This window comes from Panicum virgatum, chromosome 3N, assembly GCF_016808335.1.
Source record: "Panicum virgatum strain AP13 chromosome 3N, P.virgatum_v5, whole genome shotgun sequence".
NCBI classification, from domain to species: domain Eukaryota; kingdom Viridiplantae; phylum Streptophyta; class Magnoliopsida; order Poales; family Poaceae; genus Panicum; species Panicum virgatum.
In genome coordinates this window covers 7,656,363-7,682,000 of record NC_053147.1, presented here as the reverse complement: position 1 = coordinate 7,682,000, position 25,638 = coordinate 7,656,363, and the positions used below count along the sequence as shown (strand labels likewise).

The 25,638-nt window shown below is 46.0% G+C and overlaps 3 protein-coding genes across 3 annotated transcripts; 2 read left to right on the top strand and 1 right to left on the bottom strand.

The window, feature by feature from the left end:
* The first annotated feature begins 236 nt into the window (after positions 1-236).
* LOC120664065 (calcium-transporting ATPase 1, endoplasmic reticulum-type-like) lies at positions 237-5,694 on the top strand. The gene is made up of 8 exons (XM_039943064.1): positions 237-2,242; positions 2,458-2,527; positions 2,640-2,761; positions 2,928-3,206; positions 3,340-3,717; positions 4,069-4,178; positions 4,474-4,702; positions 4,805-5,694. The coding sequence occupies exons 1-8, from the start codon at positions 863-865 to the stop codon at positions 5,378-5,380; spliced, it is 3,144 nt and encodes a 1,047-aa protein (XP_039798998.1). The 5' UTR covers positions 237-862; the 3' UTR covers positions 5,381-5,694.
* Positions 5,695-6,011: 317 nt separating this feature from the next.
* LOC120664066 (receptor-like protein kinase HERK 1) lies at positions 6,012-9,566 on the bottom strand. The gene is made up of 2 exons (XM_039943065.1): positions 9,282-9,566; positions 6,012-8,840 (listed from the first exon to the last, which is right to left on the bottom strand). The coding sequence occupies exon 2, from the start codon at positions 8,829-8,831 to the stop codon at positions 6,315-6,317; it is 2,517 nt and encodes an 838-aa protein (XP_039798999.1). The 5' UTR covers positions 8,832-8,840; positions 9,282-9,566; the 3' UTR covers positions 6,012-6,314.
* A 13,633-nt stretch (positions 9,567-23,199) lies between these two features.
* LOC120664063 (probable membrane-associated kinase regulator 3) lies at positions 23,200-24,595 on the top strand. The gene has a single exon (XM_039943062.1). The coding sequence runs from the start codon at positions 23,479-23,481 to the stop codon at positions 24,397-24,399; it is 921 nt and encodes a 306-aa protein (XP_039798996.1). The 5' UTR covers positions 23,200-23,478; the 3' UTR covers positions 24,400-24,595.
* The last annotated feature ends 1,043 nt before the right edge of the window (positions 24,596-25,638 follow it).

The window sequence follows — 25,638 nt, the reverse complement described above, 5'->3', positions numbered from 1 at the left end:
AATCGCGAGACGAATCTAATAAGGCCTTTGACTGCGCGATTAGAGGATGGTACTGTAGCATCACTGTAGCAAATCATTAATTAATTATCGTCATTAAATTCGTCTCGAAAAATTACACTCATCTCTAAAAAAAATTTGCAAATAGACTCGATTTAGTACTGCTGCTGCTTGGGTGCTTGCCTGGCTGCCTGCGGCCAAAGTCGTAGGTCTGCTGCTGCTTGGGTGCTTGCCTGGCTGCCTGCGGCCGCTGGGCGTCAGCGGCAGGCGGTTGGGACTTGGGAGTGGCCGCGCCCGCGGCGCAGGCAGGGAGGAAGCTTCGTGCCACCTTCGTTCCGCAGCCCTCCGCATCCCATTTGAACCCCCCCAGCCGTGTGCCTCCTCCTCCGAGACTCCACCAGCCGAAGGAGGCAGCGGGCGACCGAGCGGCGCGTGCGGTTCCCACCTCCTCCCCACCACCACCACTACCACCAGTTGGCCGGCCGGCCGGACGAACGGGGCCCGCCCAACAACCTCCTCCGCCCGTCGTCCTTCCGCCGCCGCCGCCGCGCCGGGACGGTTCCGTGCAGGCGCCGGGACTCCGGGAATTCCGCGGCCCCGCGTGCTCGATCGATCGATCCGTGACCGTCCGTGTCCCCGGGACCCGAGGCATTGCGGCCTGGTTCGTTGGTTGGGTGTCCGCACTCCGGCCCCCGCACGCCGACTCGCGGCAACAGAAAAAAAGGATCTCCTCGACGCGGCTTTCGCGGCCGCCGCCGGTACTCCCGACTCCTTAAAAGCTAACCCCGCCGCCGGAGCCGCGCCGCCTACAGGTTCCGCGGCCGGAGATCGCGCCCCGCTGAAGAAGAAGAACAAGGGCGCGACCATGGGCGAGGCGGCGCCGCCGGTCCCCGACGCCGACGGCTTCCCGGCGTGGGCGCGCTCCGTCGCGGACTGCGAGGCGCGGCTCGGGGTCTCGGCGTCGCGGGGGCTCTCGTCGGCGGACGCCGCGGCGCGGCTGCGCGCGCACGGGCCCAACGAGCTCGCCGAGCACCCGGGCCCGTCGCTGCTGCAGCTCCTCGCGCAACAGTTCGAGGACACGCTCGTCCGCATCCTGCTCGCCGCCGCCGCCGTCTCGTTCATCCTCGCGCTCTTCTCCTCGGCAGGGGAGGTCACGCTCTCCGCCTTCGTCGAGCCGCTCGTCATCTTCATCATCCTCGTCGTCAACGCCGCCGTCGGAATCTGGCAGGAGACCAACGCCGAGAAGGCGCTCGAGGCGCTGCGGGAGATCCAGTCCGACCACGCCGCCGTGCTCCGCGGCGGGGAGTGGCTCCCCGCGCTCCCCGCGAGGGACCTCGTCCCCGGGGACGTCGTCCAGCTCCGCGTCGGGGACAAGGTGCCCGCCGACATGCGCGTCGTGCGCCTCGTCACATCCACGCTCCGCGTCGAGCAGGGCTCGCTCACCGGCGAGACCGCATCCGTCAACAAGACCTCGCACGCCGTGCCCGTCGAGGACGCCGACATCCAGGCCAAGGAGTGCATGGTGTTCGCCGGCACCACCGTCGTCAACGGCAGCGCACTCTGCATCGTCGTGCACACCGGGATGTCCACGGAGATCGGCAAGATCCACAAGCAGATCCATGAGGCGTCGCAGGAGGACGACGACACCCCGCTCAAGAAGAAGCTCAACGAGTTCGGCGAGGCGCTCACCAAGATCATCGGGCTCATCTGCGCCCTCGTCTGGCTCATCAATGTCAAGTACTTCCTGACATTTGAGCTCGACGGATGGGTGCCGAGGAACATACGCTTCTCCTTCGAGAAGTGCACCTACTACTTCGAGATCGCCGTGGCGCTGGCTGTCGCCGCCATACCCGAGGGCCTGCCTGCTGTGATCACCACGTGCCTTGCACTCGGAACGAGGAAGATGGCCGCCAAGAATGCACTGGTGAGGAAGCTGCCCAGTGTGGAGACCCTGGGCTGCACCACCGTGATTTGCTCCGACAAGACTGGAACACTGACCACAAACCAGATGTCAGTGGCAAAACTTGTGGCGATCGGTGATTCTTCAGGGGAAGTTAGGAGCTTCAAGGTGGAAGGGACGACATACGATCCCCAGGATGGGAAAATTCACAATTGGCCTGCTGGGAGCATCGATGTGAACCTTGAGACCATTGCAAAGGTAGCAGCTGTGTGCAATGATGCCAGTGTAGCTCATTCGTCGCATCAGTATGTTGCCACTGGAATGCCGACCGAGGCTGCTTTAAAGGTGAGGATTGCTAAACTTACACACTGTTCACATTCTGCTATTGTTATGGTTTCTGAATCCTTAGTATATTGTATAATTCATCAGTTACAAATGTACAGTGATAACTGACAACTGCTCACACATGTGTTGGTCCAATGCCAAACAGGACAAGATTGCCGTTGGGAACAATGTATTATTTAGCACTCATGCTAACTTTTTTTTTTTGTTTCACGTAGGTTCTGGTTGAGAAAATGGGTCTTCCTGGAGGAAAGAACGGACTGTCCTTGAATCCATCTGATACATTAGGTAATAAATAAATACATGCTGTTGCACCTGATTTACCTTCTATTTCCTTCCTAATATGCGCTAACACACAAAGAGTCTCACACAAGTGGATTGCAATGTTGTTTGCTGACAGGCTGCTGCAAATGGTGGAACAATGTCGCCAAAAGGATTGGTACCCTCGAGTTTGACCGCATGAGGAAATCAATGGGTGTGATTGTTAGGACCAGTTCAGGAAACAATGCGCTACTTGTGAAGGTGCTGATTCCCCTATTTCTAGTTACTGACTTTTGGCACACATCCATTTATATCCAAAGATTTTCATGTACAAGTTTGCAACTTCTCTAAATGTAGTTTTGTTGGATCATGTGTTTGCTGGATTGGTATTCAGAGTGTTTGACATTTTATCCTTTATTCATGGCAGGGAGCTGTTGAAACTTTGCTTGAGCGGAGTAGCCACATTCAACTGAAGGATGGGTTGGTGGTGCCATTAGATGAGAAAGCAAAGAAGATTGTCTTGGCAAGCCTCCATGAAATGTCAACCAAAGCTCTACGCTGCCTCGGTTTTGCGTACAAGGAGGATTTAGGAGAATTTGCAACATATGATGGCGAAAACCATCCTGCTCATAAGCTCTTGCTGGATCCAGCCAATTATGCTGCAATTGAGACTGACCTGATTTTTGCTGGTCTGGTCGGCTTAAGGGTAAGATGCTATTGCTGCTTTGAGCTGTTTTGAACAAATTGTTTTTTTTTCACTCCACAATCTGGATTAGGCTAGATATATGCACAATGTGTCAAATACTCGTTTCTAAATCATGGATATTTTAACTTGCCAGGACCCTCCCAGGGAAGAGGTCTATGATGCTATCGAAGATTGCAGAGCGGCAGGCATCCGTGTTATGGTGATAACAGGGGACAACAAAGAAACTGCTGAGGCAATATGCCGTGAAATTGGCGTGTTTTCACCTGACGAGGATATCACCTTAAAGAGCCTTACAGGGAGAGAGTTCATGGCACTTGAGGACAAGAAGTCACTGCTAAGGAGGAAAGGCGGCCTTCTGTTCTCTAGGGCAGAGCCAAGGCACAAACAAGAGATTGTGAGATTGTTGAAAGAAGATGGTGAAGTTGTCGCCATGACTGGAGATGGAGTCAATGATGCCCCTGCGCTAAAACTGGCTGATATTGGTGTTGCTATGGGCATTACAGGAACTGAGGTTAGTGCTTAATTTTTCTACCTGAAATTTTCTGAAAATCACTTTTTAGTTTCATTTTGGCTTGTTCTATTATTTCCAATAACTGCTTTTATTGAAAGGGGTGGGTAGTGGGCCAACAGAGAATGATCTACGTGGAAAATGAGTTTTTCTTACGTAGTACAAGACATTATGTATTTGTATCTTTTCATCTAGCCACCAGATGCTGCTTGAAATAGTCCACGCACAACATCAAATTTTGCCCTGGGATGTTTATGTGTTTTTGTATTTCCACAAGAAAAGATTTATGTCTGCACATGTATGACTTTATCGTACTAATGTTTGATTTTTCTAATGACAATATTATATTTTCAGGTTGCCAAAGAGGCCTCTGACATGGTGTTGGCTGATGACAATTTTAGTACTATAGTTGCTGCAGTTGGTGAAGGAAGATCAATTTATAACAACATGAAAGCTTTCATAAGGTTTGTAGAGCTTGTTTTGATTATTTATGGTTGTTGTTAGTGTTTTGTTTTCATGCATACATTGGGTTCGCGTCAGTAATGACTAGTCGGTTGAGTTGCTAGTTTGGCAGGTTGGAAAATCAATATCAATTTATTCAGCCACTTAATAACACTAACCCCTGAGCACAACTATTATGATTGCAAATGCATGCACGTCAGTAGATTTTTGCACTCTTTTGTTGGGTTTGGATCAGCAACGGTGCATGTAATATGTATCCTTACTGACGATTCTGACTGCCTTCCTTGGCTGCTGCAGATACATGATTTCCTCAAACATTGGTGAAGTTGCATCCATTTTCCTAACTTCTGCCATGGGTATTCCTGAGGGATTGATACCTGTTCAACTTCTATGGGTCAATCTTGTTACCGATGGCCCCCCTGCAACTGCTTTAGGCTTCAATCCACCTGACAAGGACATCATGAAGAAGCCACCTAGGAGAAGTGATGATTCACTGATCACTCCCTGGATTTTGTTCCGCTACTTGGTAAATGATCTCTCTGGTCTTGTAATAATCCTTTGAATATATTTGGTCCTTTTTTGGATTTCATCTTTTGAGATAATCTCATGATTTGTACCTTGCCTGCAGATAATTGGCCTCTATGTGGGAATTGCAACTGTTGGCATCTTTGTCATATGGTACACACATGGATCTTTCATGGGCATTGACCTCACTGGAGATGGTCACACTCTTGTCAGTTACTCACAGCTTTCAAACTGGGGCCAGTGCTCTACTTGGGACAACTTCACAGTTACTCCTTTCACTGCTGGAACCAGAACTTTCACCTTTGATAACCCGTGCGAGTACTTCCAGGCAGGAAAAGTGAAAGCGACAACACTCTCTCTGTCTGTCCTAGTGGCGATTGAGATGTTCAACTCGCTCAATGCTCTCTCTGAAGACAGCAGTCTGCTCACTATGCCTCCTTGGGTGAACCCATGGCTTCTCGTTGCGATGTCGGTGTCGTTTGGGCTCCATTTCTTGATCCTCTATGTGCCGTTCCTCGCTACAGTGTTTGGTATCGTACCCCTGAGTTTGAATGAGTGGCTGCTGGTTCTGCTGGTTGCGCTACCAGTGGTGCTCATCGACGAGGTTCTGAAGTTTGTGGGCAGGTGTACAAGCTCTTCAGGCCCCAAGAGGCGGTCGAGGAAGCAGAAGGGCGAGTAACGCTAACATCGGTTCAATTCTCAATTACCGAACCAACCGATTGATCATGTAAAGATGATCCTAAAGGATGTTCGTTAAACACCAAACTTAATACATAGAAAATGCAGGAATTCTGAAGCAAGTACCCTTTTTTGGTTTCCTGCTGTTTCTTGCTCACCTTTTCTCCTAATGCTTAACAGCAACAAATTAGCTCCCCTGTTCTTGTTTTGTAGTGGTTGGTAACCTATTATCCTGTGAAATATGTAGTATCGAGTGAAGATGCTAATTCTCAGTTCATGGCTGCAATATATGAAGCAGGTTATATATATATTATACCTAATTGTGTGCCTTGTGGCATAGAGAGGTAGCTATTTCTAATACAATTCGTATGTTGTCTGAGAATTCAGATTCATTCCAAGGGGCAAACAAAATTTGTGTTTTGGTTTTGAAACTGGCAGCACACAATTTGTGTCGTTGGATTTGAGATGTCAATTCGTGTTTGGGACTGACGTCAATGTGAAAAATTGCGAACCGGACTGTTGAGGATCATAGTAGGATCGACGATAATCCAAAGCGTTTGAAATGTCCGGACATAAAGATGTGGTAACAGCATACATAGATAGCAAGAGATGAAGAGCAGCTCAGCAGCACATAGAAAATGCGAATGTTAAGCTGGGGTGCTTGCATTCTTGCAGCATTAAGTTTCACAAATCCAGCACTTCGCCAGTAAGAAAATGAGACATGCTATCTACTAAAGATGTAGCCAGGCAGGCTCACAGTAGCTAGAACTGTAAAAAAAAATCATGACTGCAATTCAGTACAATTACAGAGCACAAAAAGAAAGAAAAAAGTACAATTAAAGATGATCTCTCAATTAAGCTTCAACAAGAGAACTTTGAAGGTTTCCTCTGTACTTCAGTACAATTACAGAGCTACATCTCATGCTGATGCACCTTTACCTTCCTTCGGCTTTGATTAGCTGAGAGAAGACCCTGCTCATAGACACGTCGGATAGGTCATGATCAGGCTCATTTGAAGCTCCAGCTTCCGCCATTGTCACACTGATACTCTCAAGGGCGCCGACATTCTGAACCTGTGACGGGAGTTCCACAATGCGGTTCATGCTGTTCACGTCTGAGACCGTGGAATCCGCATCCTGAAGCTGTAGAACGTATTCCAGGTTCCAGAGGACGTCTCCCATCGACGGCCGCTCCACACCATAGTCTGCCAGGCACTTCTCCACGGTTTCACCAAACTTCCTTAGAGAGTCTGGCCTGATTGTGCCTGAGATCCTCTGATCAACGATTTGATGCAGCTCTCCTCTCTTCTGCCACTTCATTCCCCATTCGGCCAAGTTCACCATCTCCCTCGGAAGTGTAGGGTCAATCACAGGCCTTGCACAAAGGACCTCAAGCAAAACAACACCAAAGGAGTAGACATCTGACTTCTCAGTCAGTTGCTGCCTCCGGAAATATTCAGGATCAAGATACCCAAAGCTGCCCTTCACTGCAGTGCTGACATGAGTTTGGTCCAACTCAGGCCCTGTCTTTGATAGCCCAAAGTCAGCAACCTTTGCAAGGAGATTCTCATCAAGCAAGATGTTTGCAGACTTGACATCACGATGGATAATGGCCTTTGCAGAACCTGTGTGAAGATAGTGCAGTCCCCTTGCTGCTCCAATGCAAACCTCCAGCCGCTGCTTCCAATTTAGCGAGGGGTTATCAGAGCCATAGAGATGGCTCTTGAGAGTGCCTTTCTCCATATATTCATAGACCAAGATCATCTCATTCCTTTCATCACAGTACCCAATCAGAGACACCAGATGGCGGTGGCGCAGCCGTGACAGGAGCTCAATCTCTGTACGGAACTCGTTGAGACCTTGTTGAGACTTCGGATTTCCACGCTTCACTGCAACCTTGGTCTCATCCCTCAGCACTCCCTTGTAGACCTTCCCAAAGCCTCCAACTCCAATGACCCAGTTCTCATCGAAATTGTTAGTTGCTTCTTGGAGCACACTGAAGGCAAAGCGGTATCCATAGCTTCCATTCAGCCCTGATGTAAGAGTAGTACCATAAGATGTTCTACTTCCTGTACTGAGAGAGGTGAGCCCATTGATAGAGAAAGGCATCCAAGTCTTTGAATGCTGCTTTTCCAATGTCTTTTTCTTCCGGCAAAAAAGTATCAGAACAACAACGAGTATCAACAGTCCAACAGCTCCAAGGACTGCACCAAGAACCACACCCAAATTTTTGTTTCCACCGCCAGACCCAACAGTGAAAGCAGAACCTCCAGTACTTATCTTCATAACCTCAAGCCCATTCAGAATCCCATCGGGCAATACATTGTTCAAGGTTGATGGGCCAATACTGATACTAAGTTTACTGGATGCATCATTCGATGAAAGAACCACATCTATATAGATAGCTGTAGCCAACTGATTATCAGACATTACTGAGAGATCGAGATTATTTTGCGCAGAGAAACCTCCAACATATGCATTGAAGTAGAGCTGGTTAAGTGCCTTACTGACAATATCACAGAAGTGAAACCTTATCAAATAACTGAAGCCAGCATCCACATCAAACTGCCATGTCATGTTGAAAAGAGCATTGGACGTATTTGATGCTGCCAATTCTGCAGCTGTACCATAGACAATATCAGGGGCTGTCAGCTGAGTTGCTCCACCCTTCTTATAGTTGACATTGCCAACAACCTGTTTGGTCACGGTTGGGTTCAACAAGTATTTTTTATCGGTCACCCAGGTCCTCGAGAGGGTATCGTTGTCAGGAGTGACCTTCGGACCACCCATGTTGACCCGATAAACCGTCTCTAGCGGCTGTGTAGACAAACCACTGTACTGCTGCACAGGGTTGACCATTTGGGCAGCATCGACGATGAGATCATCTGGGACAGAGACCACCTCAATTGCATTGATGAATGCAATTCCATTCGACGGCTTGAAGGAAATCACGAGTGTGTCACGGGTGATGTTCAAAGAGTACTCCTTGAACAAGGGTGCAGTTTTGTCTGGCTGCTGGAAGTCATTTAGCAGGAGCACATCTTGGGTCGACACAGTGAATTTGGCGAGTGAAAGATCATAGCTCTGATAGGTGAAGGGGAAGAAGTAGAGCCGGACGAAGTGCCGGCCCTGCTTCTGGATAGGGAAAGTGTAGGATGATGGGCTGGTGAAGATGCGGGCAGTCTGATACAGCGCAGAGTTGTCAAAAGAGGCCACCCCATTTGCAGAAGTGCCAGCCAGGATCTCCTGGGAGGTGGACACCTTCACCGGAGATGCACCATCAGAGGCGAAGGTCATCTGGCCAACGGTGGTGCTCTTGGAGGACCCACAGTCAACAAGGTAGCTGTCCGCAGGCTTGAATTGCGCTTTGCAAATGCAAAAGGATGACAAGATGAATAGCAGGATGAAGGTTGTTGCAGCTTGCGGCCTCTTCCTCCCTGATGGAGCCATCATGATGTTGACCTGAGTAAAAAGTATGTTCACAATGTTCAGATGGCATGCAAAACTGTAAGGCCATCTCAGAAAAAAAAATTATTTTGATACAGCCGTAAGCTACTAAGCAAGAACAAAAACATGCTCATCAATTGGAGGCATAGATCCTTCAGAAAAAAAAAATTGGGAAACGAACTGAATCCCAAAATTTTGGGCAACGAACGGCACCCGCAGATCGACTTTGTGCAGTGCCCACTGAAGAAGACGAAACTAATCGAACAACAAAGCAATAATTTTTCACTATTAACGCACCTCGCAGCAAATAGATCCGTAGCTAGCTAACCGACCCGAGAGGAAGAAAGATTTGGATTTTATTTCTCACAGACGATAGCCACGGCAAAGCAAATGCCCCCAACAATAAGAGAGCTTCTAGATCAAATCGACCGGCCCAAGCAAGCTAGGTGCACTCACCAGCAGGAGGAGAACGGATCCGGCCCCGGGCGGATCTCCGGTTCACGCCAGCACGCCAGCGCCGAGATGGTGGCGGGCAAGCGGAAGCACGGCTCCCCACGCCTCTCGTGAAGACAAGAATGTGGTGGTGCGAGGAGGCCCCGGCTCGTTGCGTGTCGAGGCCGGCGGTGAGATCGCCGACGATGCGGCGCCAGAAAAGTTGGCGGCTGGGGAGAGAGAGAAAGGGAGGGGAGGCCGGGAGGAGAAGAGAGGGAGAGAGAAAGCGAGCGAGCGAGCAGGAGTTTTGTACTGGAGTACTAGCTTAAGCTTGGGCCCTGTTTTATTTTACCGTTAGTTCCACCGCCGCGTAATTAGGCTAACGCAAAATGAGGGCTCTATTTAATTATGCCCTACTAAGAGCAGTCCCAACCCTCCAACTCAGCTGATTTCCATAGCATTAAATATATTGTCATATAAACAAAAAGCTGATGTGGCAGCGAAGTTAATGAGGAGAGAAGATAAAATATGAAGAAATCATATCTCGTGCAAGAAACCATGTCTACATGCAAACCAAGACAAAAAAGAGAGGATTGGAGAGAAATAGGAGAAAGAAGATATATGATTGGATAACAATTTATTTTGAAGAAACTATCCATTGGAGGTATAGTTTCTATAAATAGTGTCTATATGACATGCCAAGTATAGAAACTACTAGTGGTTTTTTGGGTCGAGACTGACCTAATAACTCCTAAACAAATCATCGTGTCCCCTGTGGACCTATTTGATTCGCTTTTTTGCTGTACAATCCTTCTAATTGGCATCCAAATATCTTATGTGACAGGCTAATTTTAGCTCTTAGGATATGTTAGAAAAGATCAAAAAATGATGCACAATTAAAATGGTTGGATTCACTCTTAACACGAAATGTTTTATATTTATAAACAAATTTTGAATCCAAATATAATTTATATTTTGGGGTGGAGGGAGTAGTCTCTACACTCCCGATATTAATTAGAGGCAAACAGAGTCTTTTGTACACCCCTTATTAAACTTTAGCTATTGTATCCAAATAGCAAAAGCAAAAGGCCCTGATCTTTACCCCTATGTTCAAGTACCAAACAGACCTGAACCCAAATGCATGGATACATTTTGATGCAGATGTACAAAGCAAATTTTTCCTGCCGAGAGCAATGCCAAATTTTTAATATGGTATATTTTTGTGATAGAATAAAACGATCTCGCAGGCTTTATATCGCAATGATGTGATGGCTGATACTTGTTAAAAAAACTGAATGTGATGCAGTTCAGAGAACAATTAAGCTCGAATGATAAAACCACTGAATTAACAAAAATGAAGTGAAATTGAACACTCAAAGTATTGCAACTTACCAGAAATGATACAATAATGCTACAACTTGGCCGCGACAAGGTCAGGGCGTCTTTATTTCCTAAAAATTTTCACTTCGAAATTTGTGCATTTTCCTTTGGACACATGTATGGAGTACTAAATATAGTTAAACAACAAAACTAATTACACAGTTTGAATATACACGGCGAGATGAATCTTTTGAGCCTAATTAGTGCATGATTAGTCATAAGTGCTACAGTAACCAACTTGTGCTAATGATGCGGTCAAAGACTTCAAAAAATTCGTCTCGCGGTTTTCAGGTGACTTCTGAAATTAGTTTTTTAATTAGTGTCCGAAAAGTCCTCCCGACATCTGGTCAAACTGCTTATTTGACAACTAAAATTTTTTAATTTGGGAACTAAACGCGCCCTCGACATTTTCCGCAAACCTCGGGAAGTGAGTCATACCGCCTCCCCGTTCCCAAGAAGTTAGAAGTGATTGTGGCGTTTGATTTCTTCCGAAGAAAAAAGAACTCTCTCTGTTGAGTTTTCCTCCGTTAAAATCCTTCTTTTGCCAAAATAGTTTCGTTATTAGAAAATCTTCTTTTATAAATGTTTTTATTGTTAGAATGCCTTGCTTCCTTCTTAAATGCATCGGCAGTGCTTTTGTCTAGTTCTAAAAAAATATTGGTAAATTAAATGTGTTGATAACTTCTATCGAAAAATCAGTTCATGTGGCACACATACGCTTCTTTATCCACGCATCCAACTAGTGCTGCACACGTCTCACTGTTTTCCATTTATCTTTTTCCTCATTGGGTGGCTGGTCAGAGAGGTATAGCATATTTTTTCAAAGTTTCTAGCAACTTTATTTTATATGAGAGAACATTACGTGGTTAGTGGACACGGAAGCACGGACGCTCTGAAAAAGATCAGACATTCAAAGTTTGCTCACAACCTCGTTGTTCAAACCTGCTTTTCGTCAACGTTGAGAAACAAATTTTCAAATAGAAATATGCAACAATAATCCAATCAAAATGAATGAAGAAATTACTCAATGTTCATCTGTCTTTTTCCCTGCATTTTTAATTGCCAGCGTTGTTTTAAATAGTAGTAGGTACGGCCGTTTTCGTTAGTTGGAACAGGGTAACATGGGCTTCCATAGTTTCCTTGTCTTGTATAGATGAGGTGCCAAGTACTAACAAAATTTGTTTCTTGGGTGTGTAAACCTTGATTAGTTCAACCCATTTGTTCTCTCATCTAGTAGGCAATTAGGAGCAATATTTTTTGGAGGCATTTGCGCCGTGATTAGAGCCCAGCTTCACGCTCTCCGAAGCTTGTTATGGTTTTGGCCAGCTATTCCCCACTCTAAGCATGATCTCTAGTAAGCCATGATTAAACAGTGTCAGTTTATCTAGAGTAGTTGAGATTCATGTTTAGAACATGTGCATGTGGATTGCGGTGAGTTTCTAGTTTTCCTGGAATTGATTGTTAACCACAACTGAAGCAATGCCAAGTCGGTATATATCTTGTCACTTGACGTGAGGTTATTACGCATCTTGTCATCCATGAGATAATTTTCTATTTACTGATGCTGTGACGTTTTTTTTAAAAAAGATTATACAATAATGCCATTCTTGTTTTCTTAGCGTCGCTTTCGCCACGCCCAAAAAATATCTCTCTTCCTTATCACAAAGGTAGAAATGATATGCCATTTGTACGCAATACTAGTACAGATAGTAGTATAGTTTTGTGTGAAGAGGTCTTCTTAGGCCATTCTCAGTGAAAGATTTAGGAACATGATTATTTAAAGTGATACATCATTTAAAAATAATTGAAACTAAAATGAAATACCTCCTGTCGTGGCTCTAGAAAAATGGCCACAGCCGGATGGCGTAGTGCACCCGCCTAATCCCGGAGGGTGGTTACTCGGAGAAGTGCAAGCGATTACTCAGATCTTCTCATGAAGCAAGAACACAAGAACACTCGAGGATTTAGAGTGGTTCGGACCACCGGAGCGTAATACCCTACGTCCACTGAGAGTTGTATTGCTCTTGTGTCTGTGGATGAGTCTATCCTCTGCCTCCAAGTCTTTTCTTGGACTTCCTTTTCTTCTCTAACGGGCGTCCCCCTTTTATAGCGCAAGGGAGGCGCGTACACAGGTGTTGGACCCCCGACAGGTGGGGCCAACGAGGATGTATAGTATACCACGAAAAAGACATTAACAGTGCTTCGTGAATCTCTTGCCAAATACACTTCATCGCCCTGTAGACTCTCTGACCGAGGGGGGTCTTCACCTGTCCCATCGGCGAGGTGCCCGTTGAGGCGGTGTAGGTTGCGGCGTAGACTGTTGGATCTACCGCGTAGGCGTTATGATACTCCGTCGCCGAGCTGTCGTGTCTAACTGGCGTTGCAGACTGACGCGCGTGGCGTGGGTGGCGCCAGCGGCTGCACTGTGCGCCTCGGTAACGCGCGATCAACAGTACAGCCTGTCAAAAGTCACCTCGGGCTTTGCTGTGGCAGAGCACACTTAACGCCTCCCGTATTGAATGCGGTAGGTGGGCGAGTCTTCCCGAGGAAGCCTCGCAGCCGCGCGCGTGCCTGCGCCTGCGAAAATGTGGCGGCTCCGGACCCCCCAAGCGGGGTATCTGTTCCCTCCCCGCTGAGGGGTCTGGATAGTATATGGGGGTCCGGGGCACCCGGCTGTTTTGGCTGAGCATTTCCTTCTCCGGAACACGTGGCGTCACCGTACCATTCCCTAGCAAAGGACGGGTCCGGGGCACCGGGTGAGAAGGGCCTCGGACCGCGAGGGCCTGGTTGCTCAGGCCGTCAGCGCGTAGTCAAGGATAACTACGAGGTTCTCACCTAGACACAGCAACACCTCTAGGACACATGGTGACACCGGACCCGTCCCCGAGTGGGAAGCGGGTCCGGAACCGTTGGTCTGGTGCTCAGCCCCTTAGGGCGTAGTTACGGATAACTACGCGAGTCTTGACACAGTAATAGGGGGTACCCTAGTCTAGAGGTACCGACACCTCCCCTCAGTACATAATTTCACCTATTGTTGTTTTCTAGGTTACATGAAAGACACAAGTTGTCTAGTTATGTGCAAAGGGTTTTATCCTCATGAAAATCATTTCACATGCTTCTTTATTAATACACTGCCACATAATAAAAAATGTTGATATGACAGTATATTTAATGCATATGAAATTTTCACTGAGAATGATATTAGACCACTCTCAATGAAAGTGTATGAATTAGGTAACAGAGGCGGATGAGTGTCATGGTAATTTTTTATTTCTCTTTTACTATGTCAGCAAATTTAATATTACTATGATCGACCTTATGATGCAGTTAGTTCGGTGGAGGACAGTTGAGCATGCAATTAGTAGGGTGGACAAGGAAACACAAAGAAAAAAGAGGAAACAAAAAAAAAATCCTGAAAACTCTCCCCGGCCAAGGAAGAAGACGAGGGCACATGGCACAGTGGTCCCACGGCTCTCCATCATTGATGCCTGATTTTTGTGGGGGGAACGACATGCATGTTAGCCTTGACCAAATCCTTAAAACCAACCTATTGTTAACATGGCGGTCGGACCATCTACAGACACCTAACCTAAAACGTGAGGTTTAACCCTCAAAACTCAATGCCGAACTGCCGAACTTACTCTATAAAGGAAAGGAGGCTTTGATTTTTGGCAACGTCGTCGTCGTCGTATGTAACAATGCCATTTCGAGCAGGGGTAAGTCTGTGTCAGTCTGGACGAGCCGTGACGAAGAAGCATGAGGTCAGTTTCAGAATTGTTATCGATATAGTTATCAAAATTGAAAACTTAAGAACTATATCAGTGTAGTGTCATGGTGATGACCCTCCTCTCATATTTCATGGCATTCCTCTCTCCTCTCTCTTCTCATACTATTGGTACATATTGACAAATTTAATGTCCATGACACTCCGTTAGCACTTCCACTGAGGTTGTTTAGTTCATGATTTTTTTTTGAGATTTTGGCACTGTAGCACTTTCGTTGTTATTTAGCAATTAATATCTGATCATGAACTAATTAGGCTTAAAAGATTTGTCTCGTCATTTACAGTTAAACTATGTAATTAGTTATTTTTTCAACTACATGTTTCATGCATGTATTCAAAGATTCGATGTGATGGGTACTGTAACAAAATTTTTTAGAACTAAGAGGCTGTTCGGCTGACTAAATCTCGGCTTGTCTCGACTTATTCCCTCTCAAATAATACTATTCATTCTACCAGCCGAACACTATTTATTTGATCAGCCCAACCGGCTCTAAACAGGGCCTAAGATTGGTCTAATGGGGTGCATGGGCACACCGCGCGGTGCAAGTGCAAAGCGATGTGATCCATCCAGAGCATGGGGGGCGGCCAGCCGGGCCAATTGGGTTTGGCGTGTGGTGTGTAGCCGATAGATTCGGCTGGAGCTGTGTGCCACGTCCCCCCCGAAACGAAAGCGCCCTGTCATTTTCCTTTTTATCCCCGTGCTGGATTTTCTTCTTTTCTTTCTTTTTTTTTAAAGAATGAGCAGGCGTAGTAGTACGTAGAACAGTAGAACAGTAGAACAGTGAACAGTCGGTCACAGCGGAGAACTAGAGGAGGAGGAGGATAATGACAGGTGGGTCCAGCAGAGCACAGCATGCAGATTGGCAGTGCAGGGCTGGGCGCCAACACAAACCAGCTGGTTGGTGGAGCACCACAAGCAGTGGCGGTGGAGCTGGAGCGGCAGCGCAGCGCCACAGCCCACAGCACTGCTCATGCGCTGCTGTCTTCTGTTCACTTCTCATCATCATCATCGAGACATTGTTTAGTTGCTTAAATTTTTGGGTACAAAGTATCGTAGCACTTTCATTTGTATTTGATAATTATTATCTGATTATGGGTTAACTAGGCTTAAAAGATTTGTCTCGCAAATTACAAATAAACTATGTAATTAATTATTTTATTTAGCTATATTTAATACTTCATGCATATATTCAAAATTTCGATGTGACGGATTGAAGCCAACTAAACAAGTCCCGATTCCTTGGGTTCGTTTCAAAAAAACCATCGTGGCTGTGTTTAGTTCTACCGAAAAACACTGTAGCGCTATAAAAAATACTGTAGCGCACTGTAGCACGTTTCGTGTGTTTGTGTTAAATATTGTCCTATCATGACCTAACTAGGCTCAAAAGATTCGTCTCGCAACGTACATCAAAACTATGCAATTAATTTTTTTATTTAACTACATTTAATACTCCATGCATGAATTATTTGTTATATTTAATGTTTTGATGTGATAGGAGATGTGATGGAAAGTTTGGAAATTTTGTGGGAACTAAACACACCCCATATCCAAAAACAAAAGAAAATTGCCATCATCAGGAGACGGAGCAGACGCGCCAGTTCTGCAAAAGACGACCCACACCCAACGCGCTTATAGGGTCCTGTTTGGTTCCAGGCATACAAATTTTTGGAACAAGGAATTTTACATGCATGATACATTAAATAAAATCTATTTGCGAATTTTTTTATAGATGAGTGTAACTTTTCGCGACGAATCTAATGACGGTAATCAAGTCATGATTTGTTACAGTGATGCTACAGTAACTATCCACTAATCATGAATTAATATATCTCGTTAAAATCATCTCTCAAAGTAGCTCTAGAGATCTCCAATGTGATTAGACTTTATTTAATGCTCCAAAAACTAAGATTCTGCGATCCAAAGCAACCACCACCACTGCAAAAGACGACCCATGGCGCAGTCTGCGGCTAGGGTTCTGAACTGATATGTATGCCATTGGTCGTTTCACATTCACAAAAATAGAGTAAAATGCACTGTGGGTACATGAACTTGTAGTGCTGTGTCAAATAGGTCCATAAACTTAGAAACCGGACATCTAGCCCCTCGAACTTGCGAACCCGTTCACCCCAGGTCCAGTCCGGTTTTGCATGGCTTGCATGGCACTGTACGCCCGCGATTTGCTACAGTAAACCCGGATTTGCTACAGTTACCGCGTTTTGTTTTTTCTTTTCTAATTTATTTCGGCTGAATCTATGAAAAATCATAACTCTTCGATACAACATCAGATGAAGATGATTTTTATATAAAAATTGTAGCCCTCGACGAGATCTACAACTTTCTAGTTTTGAGTTTTTTTATTTGATGAAGTTAAGTTGCCCAAAAAAATTATACAAAAGTACAGCACCATAATAATCACGTACTTCTGCTTGTCGTACTAGAAAATTAATATATTTTTCTGTTTGTTGTCAAATGAAGACACTTTGTATACTAAAATTTTAACACTTTTAACGATCTAGATTCTTGTAGTTTTGAGTTTTTACATTTAAAATTGTTAAGATGTTGATAAAATAGTATAAAGCCTCAACGTCTTTTGCGTACTTAATATGCTGCTTTATATTGTTTTATCGATATTTTAACAACTTCAAATATAAAAACTTAAAACTCTAAGAATCTATATCTTTTAGAGTACTAAAATTTTAGTATACAAGTGTCTTCATTTGACAACAAACAGAAAAATATATTAATTTTCTAGTGCGACAAGCAGAAGTACGTGATTATTATGGTGCTGTACTTTTGTATAAATTTTTTGGGCAACTTAACTTCATCAAATGAAAAAACTCAAAACTAGAAAGTTGTAGGTCTCGTCGAGGGCTATAATTTTCATATAAAAATCATCTTCATTCGATGTTGTATCGAAGAGTTATGATTTTTCAAAGATTCAGCCGAAATAAATTAGAAAAGGAAAAACAAAACCGCGGTAACTGTAGCAAATCCGGGTTTACTGTAGCAAATCACGGGCGCACAGTGCCATGCAAGCCATGCAAAACCGGACTGGACCTGGGGTGAACGGGTTCGCAAGTTCGAGGGGCTAGATGTCCGGTTTTTAAGTTTATGGACCAATTTGACACAGCACTACAAGTTCATGTACCCACAGTGTATTTTACTCACAAAAATAAATGGAGTGAACGGGAGGGAAACTGCGCGGGCCGGCAATGTGAAACGCCGGAGCAGCAGCACCGCACGCACATGACATGGGGCGGTCGTGTGGTCCCATCCCATCGCGTAGGCCCCGCTACAAACCTCCATTTATCAACTCATCCTCAGTTCCTGGGCTCCTGTGTTGTTAGGCTAAGGAGCGTCATCGACACAGTTAATAAGATCGGAAACTTGAGAACAGTGTCAGTGGAGTGTCATGATGATAACACTTCTTTCACATTCCATAATACTTCTCTCTCCTCTCTCTTCTCTCCTCTCTCCTCATACTATTGTTACATTAGTAAATTAGTCTGACGGTGACAGTGCTGCCGATTAACAAACAAAGCACACTCGCCCTGGTTGTTATCTTGACACCTCTCTCTATCTTCCCCCATAGTCTAGGTGCAGGGAAAGGATTTTCAGTACCTGATCCTTGCAAAGTTGCAACTGCAAGAAACGAAAAAGGATGCCACGAACATGCACAGATCGGTGACCGGCAGCAGGATCCCCAACCGCTGGCCGACGGCGTTATTCCTCTTCAGGTGAGGTCCAGAGGGGCGGGCATGTGCCCCGGTCGAGCAAGTTGGGCAGGGGCCGGTTGGTTGGTTGGGTTCGGTGAGGTCTACTTGGACGACAGCTCACGCACGCACAGCCAGCTACGGCCTCAGAATCAGATGGTTGTTGGTACCCGTATGCTCCGGCCTTGGCCCTTGGTTGCTGCTGGGCTGGACGGCATCGGACGCAATCCGGGAGCGGGGAGCCCATGCTCCGGTGGTGTGGTCCCCTTTTCCATGGAGTCTGAAGTCTCTGAGGCTGGATAGAGATGACAGATCCGCCACCGCAAAAGCCCACTAGGAGAGCACTCCCGGATTTCGGCCCAACCCATGTCGCGGGCCTAATTCATCCCAACACAAGAAACAAGGCCCTCTTCGCATCCGTGGTTGTAACGTGCAGCGCGGGAGGACGAGACATGCGCTAGCTGACCGTATGAATAGTGTAGGAGTGATAGAGTGAATAGTATTTTGTAAGAGGAAATAAGCCGAGGCAAGCTGAGACAATCCAAGCCTAGATAAGTCGAACAGCCTCATGGTATACGAGGATTTTTTTTTACAGCGAAACATGGTGTACTCTTGAAGTCTGAAGAAATAGGGCGGATCCTTTAATAAAAGAAAAAAAGAGAAGAAAAGAAAAAGAGAGGAGAGATCGGACGGAGGACGATAAAGGGATGGGACCAATGCCAAGGCCGTGTTTTGTTACAGGTCTTGTCAAGATTTCACAAAACAACGAATTTCCGCATGGAGTACTAAATGAAGTCTATTTGCAAAAATTTTTTAGGAATGGGTGTAAATTTTCGAGACGAATCTAATGAGCCAAGTTTCATCATGATTGGCTACAGTGATGCTACAGTGACCGCGCTCAATCATCCTCTAATCGTGCGGTCAAAAGCTTCATTAGTTAGAGCAACTGCTACAGTACCATAGTCGTGGAGGTAATTAGATTTTATTTAATACCCCTAATTAGTGGTCAAAGCATTGTTTCTCTCTCATCAAAATATTTTCACCCCTCACCCAAGGCCGCAAGGCGCTCTGTTCTGCTTCTGCTCACTGCTCAATGAATTCGACTCCTATGCCTGTAGAGGCCAGGTCAGTCGTTTTCTTTTTTGATTGAAGTGGCGGTCAGGCGATAGATAACTAGTCGCTGGCGACCACCTCCAGTCCTGCACCACATCTTCCTTTCTCCACTGTATGTACTCTGCTGGTGGTAGCAGCAGCAACCAGCCTTGGTCAGTCAGAAGATGATTGCGTCCACCTGCTGATCCGCTCTCAGCATTATCTTACCTAGGTCCCACTTTCACATATAAGTGGTGTCTTAAACTGTCTAAAGTTAACCATTTCGATCTTGGTTGCCATAGATTATTATTGTTCTAGTCGTGACTTTAGATTACGCCTGCTAATGGGGTTGAACCCGCCTCAAATCCGCCCCTACCTATATTTCAAGAGCCCTAACTACCACCCGCCCGACCCCCCTAAATGCCATAACCCGTTCCAATCCGAAGTCACGACGGAAAAATGATATGCGACTTACGCGCCGATCTACTACCATAGCGCCCCAATCCGTCTGTATCGTCAACCCAACCCCGCCCCAACCCGTTTCATAGTGTCAGCCGTTTCCACACATCCAATAATACCCGTATTAAAACCCACCCAAAAAACCCGTCAAGCCCCACTCCATTAGCATGAATACTTTGGATATATTAAATTGATGAAAACAGAACTTGTCTCGAAATGTAGTTTTCACAAAAGTACATTTTTGCTATATTTGACACTTCATCCGATCGTATAGGTTTGTCCTAATAAGTCAAATCTTTTATTTTTGGACCACTAGCATATAAAACTATGTTAGAATTGACAACATGGTATCAACATTATTGGATTCACTACGAATTTTATATAATATAGAACTCTTTTACAATATTTAAAGATAGAGAAATTTTATAATGATTGAAAAAATAGGAGCCGACCATCTAATAAAATCCTACAGTAGTGAAGGTAGGAAGTACCTAGAAGTATTTAGGATAAAGTATTTGGTACTTCTAAAATGTGAGACCAAATATCAAAAAATAGGACTGAATACTAATTTAATTTAATTTTTATAAATATTTTTTATAGATCAACGGCTAGAAAAAAGTTCAAAGTAAAAGTACTTAAACAATCATTGTAAAAGAGCTCAGATAGAGAACATACTGGAGGCCGTGTCAGTGTAAAAAACAACAACACTTATTTACAACTGAGAGAGTAGAAGAAAAGGATGCCTGACTTTAGAAGCACATTTGGTGTGGTGATGAAGTCTGCGGTTGCCCTGCTTCACTTGTCAGGATCCAAATCCTTGCGCATGCATTCGAAGAACTCAAAAAAAAAAATATTATGACAAAGTGTCCATTGTTCTTCTATTTTTAAGCATAACTTAAGCCATCAATTTCCGTTACAACATATGGTCGTGAACTCGAACAACATAGAGCACCACCATGTATTTGAACTAGATAACATAAATACGTTTTCCCCCCATGTAACCAAATGTAAACAGCTAATAAGTTGCTGCAGATTCTGAATGTTCCTTTCAAAAGACCAGTCCACATATTAGAAATCATCACATTTTTAAAAGAGACGAAACGGGGGAAAATGTGCTACGTACTGTCCGTAACTAACTTATTTCTTCAGCTAGTACTTTGACAGTTGACTGCTTCTAGATCAGCATAGTGTGCTGGACACACCTGATCTGATAACATGAAAGAAAGTGAATACGAGGGTTCTGGCGCGGTCTAAAACTCCAAACTGCACTCCTTTTCCGAAAGCAAGAAAGCCTAAACTGTACGCGTTCGTAGCAAGTACTGAGGTTGATATCGAATCAAATTACAACCTAGGACAAGTGGGAAAACCATTATGCTATTTTGTTTTATTTGGGCACTGCAGCATATAAACTGATCTCTTTCTTTTGCTTGAAATGAAAGGAAGGCAGCAAAAGTGTTCGAGATATCTTGTTTGGCTCCGAAGCCACAGCCTGCTACCTGCTAAGCATAAAACAATTGCTTGCTTCAAAGAAAAAGAATAATAAAACAGTTGCTGGTTTGAAAGAAGAAAAAAAAACAACACCATTGCCTGCGTTGGCATGGATCTCGAATCCTATTGCAATCTCAATCTTATGGGCTAACTCATTATCATACTAAGCTCACTCCCTGACAGTCTTCACTTACAAATAAAGTAGTAGATACTAATCCAGGATATTATTAATATGTTAACAGTACTAGGAGGACTAGTGCTCTCTCCCTCTTAACTAGTAATAGATGCTAACTATTCCAGCTTAAACAATGGGTTTGTTAATCCAAAAAATTATGGGCTCAGACTAGTAAACAAGTGGTTCTTGCAGTGTGTGGGAGTGAGTCACACACTCCTTGTCCTGCTCCTGCAGGGTGCAGGTACCCAGCACAGATATCTAGGGCTAGGCAAGGGTTGCCTTTTGGACTGGAACTGGACCAGACACGGGAGCAAGGCCAAAGGCTGGTCAAACAAAGTTTAACTGCCCTCTTGTGACTGGAATGAATATGCCTACTGCCACTTTTTAATAAGCACCCACCCTGTGCACCCCCAACAGTAGAGTAGTGAGATAAAAGCATGTTTAACTTTAACCCCACTGTAACATCAGTCCAAGGTAAGGGATAAAGATAAGAAACAAGTGGGCAAGGCAAAGCCCATCTCTCTCTCCGGTTGGTGGCCACCATTGCTTTTGCATTGCTGCATGTTTGTGTGACAGAAAACATCAAACATGGTGATGATTTGGTTTGGCAGGCCCTGAGAAAGCTTATTGTTAGTTACTAGTAACTGATAATGCAGCATGTTTACCAGTACCGCCTTAACACTAATTGCCCTGCTGCATCTTTAACCGTTGGAGTCTTTTTTGACCGCCTGCCTTTGCGTCCTGCCGTCCTGGGACGCTGAGCCACGCCACACTCCTTGCTTTTGCTTGCTGCAAGCCTCCTGCTCCTCCTTTCCTTGCTAGCATGGGCGCGGTTCAGTCAGGAACAAAGGCCGGCATCGCATTGATTTGAATCGAATGCCGTGTTATCGCGGCGACAAAGTTTGACGGGCATGACTTGCCAGAAGGAACAATTCACAGTTTTACTGCCATCACCAGAAGATTACTCTGATAATGCATACTGCACATGCATGTGGTACTGGTACTGGAGTAATGAGAGAGTTGTTTGTGCATAAGCTAATTTCCATCCAATAAAGAAGAACCAAGATTAGTTGGATATATAAAGAACGCATAATAAGAGGCAGTTGGTCTCGTGTCACGCTTTTGCCTCCTAACAGCAACACAGTCCATCAAAGGAGAAAAGATGAGGGGCCAATTCGCCAAACCAAAACCCAATACTAATTACTAAGGCCATGTTTAGAGCAACTCCAACCCACATCCTATTTGACCTCCTACTCTACATTTAGGAGAAAGGAAAAAAAAACATCTCCAACCAAACTCCTATCTCATTTCTTAATTTGAGAGTTCCTCAAATCTGTTGGCCTTCCCTCCTATTTCTAGGAACAGAATGAGAATCTCATTCTTTGAGAGAGCTGTTGGAGACCATTGTCAAATATGAGAGAGAAATAGGATGAGAGACTCTCATATAGATGGAATAGGGGGCAAAAAGTAGGAGGTGGGTTGGAGTTGCTCTTAGTTTCTAAAAATTTTCAAGATTCTCCGTCACATTAAATTTTTAGACACATGCATGGAGCATTAAATGTAATTTTTAAAAAATAACCAATTGCACAGTTTAGCTGTAAATGCCGAGATGAATTTTTTGAGCCTAAATAGTCTATGATTGGACACTAATTACCAAATAAAAACGAAAGTACTACAGTAGCCAACCTAAAAATTTTAGCGAACTAAACACGCCCATGCCAACCCAAAATGAGCCAGGCAAAAGCAACATGATCCTGACTGGCTGATTCATCATCATCACAGCAACTTCTGTTTTTTTTAATAAATCAGCCACTTCTGTTTCAGTATAACTTGCAAGAGAGACAGAAAAAGAGCCCCTCACACCACACACTCCTCTCATGCAAGATCACCGTATAACTAACCACCCTGCATTTGCACTGGCTTGTTGCCATATCTCCATTCCCCTGCCCAACAACACACACTGCACAAGCACACAGCTGCCCAAAACCCTATAAACCATCTCCCATCTTCCTGTCTCTGAAGAGTGAAGACTCATCTACCACACCTCTTCATCCCTCCAAAATTCCAAATCCCCCTCTCCTCCCTCCCAAACTCCAAGCTCCAAAGCTGGCACTGCCATTCCAGCAGCAATGGCGAGGCCGCCCACAATGGTGATCCAGGACGACTACATCGACATGGACCTCACCCCGGCCACCACGCCGATGCCGCCCTCCTCGCCACGCTTCGAGTTCCAGAGCACCGCAGCCGGCGGCGCCAAGCACAGGGAGCCGGCGTTCGCGTCCCCGGCGGACGAGCTATTCTACAAGGGCAACCTGCTGCCGCTCCACCTGCCGCCGCGGCTGCAGCTCGTGCAGAGGCTGCTCCAGGAGCAGCAGCCGGTGCAGGCGCTGCAAGGGGTCGATAAGAGGGAAGCGGAGTCGGATGCGGCGGCGGATGGGGGAGACGCCGCCGCGGCCGGCAAGGCGTGCGCTGCCAAGAGGCCGTCTTGGGCCAAGAAGCTCAAGGTGGTGAAACGGTGGGCGTCGAAGGAGTACATCAGGTCCTTCTTCCTGGCCAGGCCGACGCCGAGCGACATCGTCGTCGACGGCACTGCCAATGGCAATGGCATCGGCAGCGTCAGCGCGAGGGGCAGTGTCCTGGATCAGGAGGAGGTGTGCCACCACCGCAAGTCCTTCTCCGGCATCATCCGGCGGGTGCGGCTGGTGGCGACCAAGGCGCCGGGGACTTCGCCGCTGTGCTCTTCGTCGTCCTCGTCATCTTCATCGACGCCGTCCTGCGGCAACGCGAACGGGTTCTTCTTCCGGCCGCCAGCGGCGGCGGCGGCGACGCCGGTGCTGAAGCGGAGCAGCAGCGCCGGGTCGGAGGAGGGCGCCATCCAGGGCGCCATCGCGCACTGCAAGCGGTCCCAGCTGCTGCAGCCGGGGATGGTGGTCTCGGCGCGGAGGAGCGTGAGCGACGTCATGTTCTACTCGGTGACGAATACTCCCAGGGCCTCCTCCGTGGCCGCCGGCGAGGTCGCGCAGGAGAGGCAGGAAATGTGCAGGGGCTGATGCCGATGGGGTTGGCATCAGTGCCATGGATCAAAGCAACATTCTTTTGTTTCTTTTGCTTGTGAAGATGAGCAATGTGCTGTGGATTGCTGTTGAGGACGCAATGTACCGTGATTCTTTTCCCTGTCAAATTCTTTGTGATTTTCTTGGAGCAAAGAATTTCCTCATTTGAGCTGTGGATCTTGGTGGTCCGTTTCCTTTTTCTCCTCCAGTCCTCCCTGCTCCATCTCTAAAATCTCTCTCAAAGCTTCTGCTGCTGCTCGTGCTCTCATCCTTTGTTCGGGGAGGTAGGGTAGGGCACAGTGGGCGAGTAAATGGTGCGAGGGTGGCACTGACTTGGTGGCAGATTTGATTCCACCCCCAAGTACGCCGCTTGACCATGCCATACTTCTGCGTACAAATCAGTCTGATTGTTGTAGTGAATGAGATCCAGAGCTTCCACCAACCTCTGTAGAGTGTAGGCCACTCCAGGTCTCCAAGCAACAGCAGAGCTCTCTGCACGTACCACTACCAGCTATGCCATCTTCTTCCACGCTACGGCGCACCTCTGAGATGATCTCCCCGCTCCCTTGGCTTCAAAACAAAGCTTTGGACAGTCCATGAAAACGTTTGCGGATGCTTGGGCATTTGCCAACATGATGCTTAATGCTTTCTAGGAACTCTGCTGGCCAAGATTACGGATCATCCAAATGATGTGTCCGCAACCAGATCAGCAAAAGCACACAGGTGATAAGCAAATCCGGAATATTTTTTTTTGAAAGAAATCCAGAATAGATTAGGAATGCCATTCTGGCACTTGAATGTTTTCCTTTTCCTTTCTGAAAGAAGGCAAACCATTTGAATCTATGTGACCTTTTTGTATTCGTGGGGTGTGCCTGGAACAGCTGCAAGCCGAGCTGCGTTGGGCGCTGAAAAGGCGAGCACCTTTGAGCTGAATGATCGCCAGTTCTCAGCTCTCCTCTCCCCACCATGGCTTGTCTTCTGATCTGATTGGGATGGGTCATGCATTCCAACAAGCACAAGAGCCCCCCAGATCATGAGCACGGGCACAGATAAGAGCCACAGAGAGGGTCAGAAAGCAGAGCACAATACAAACGCACAGAGATTCCTTCACCATCCATCCTTGTGGTTGTGGCTGCTGTTAAAAAAGCCACAGCCCACAGCCCACAGGCTTGAGCAACAGCAGCACCAGATGGAATATGGATGGACGGAATGGAGCAAACCATCTGCCTGCAACAA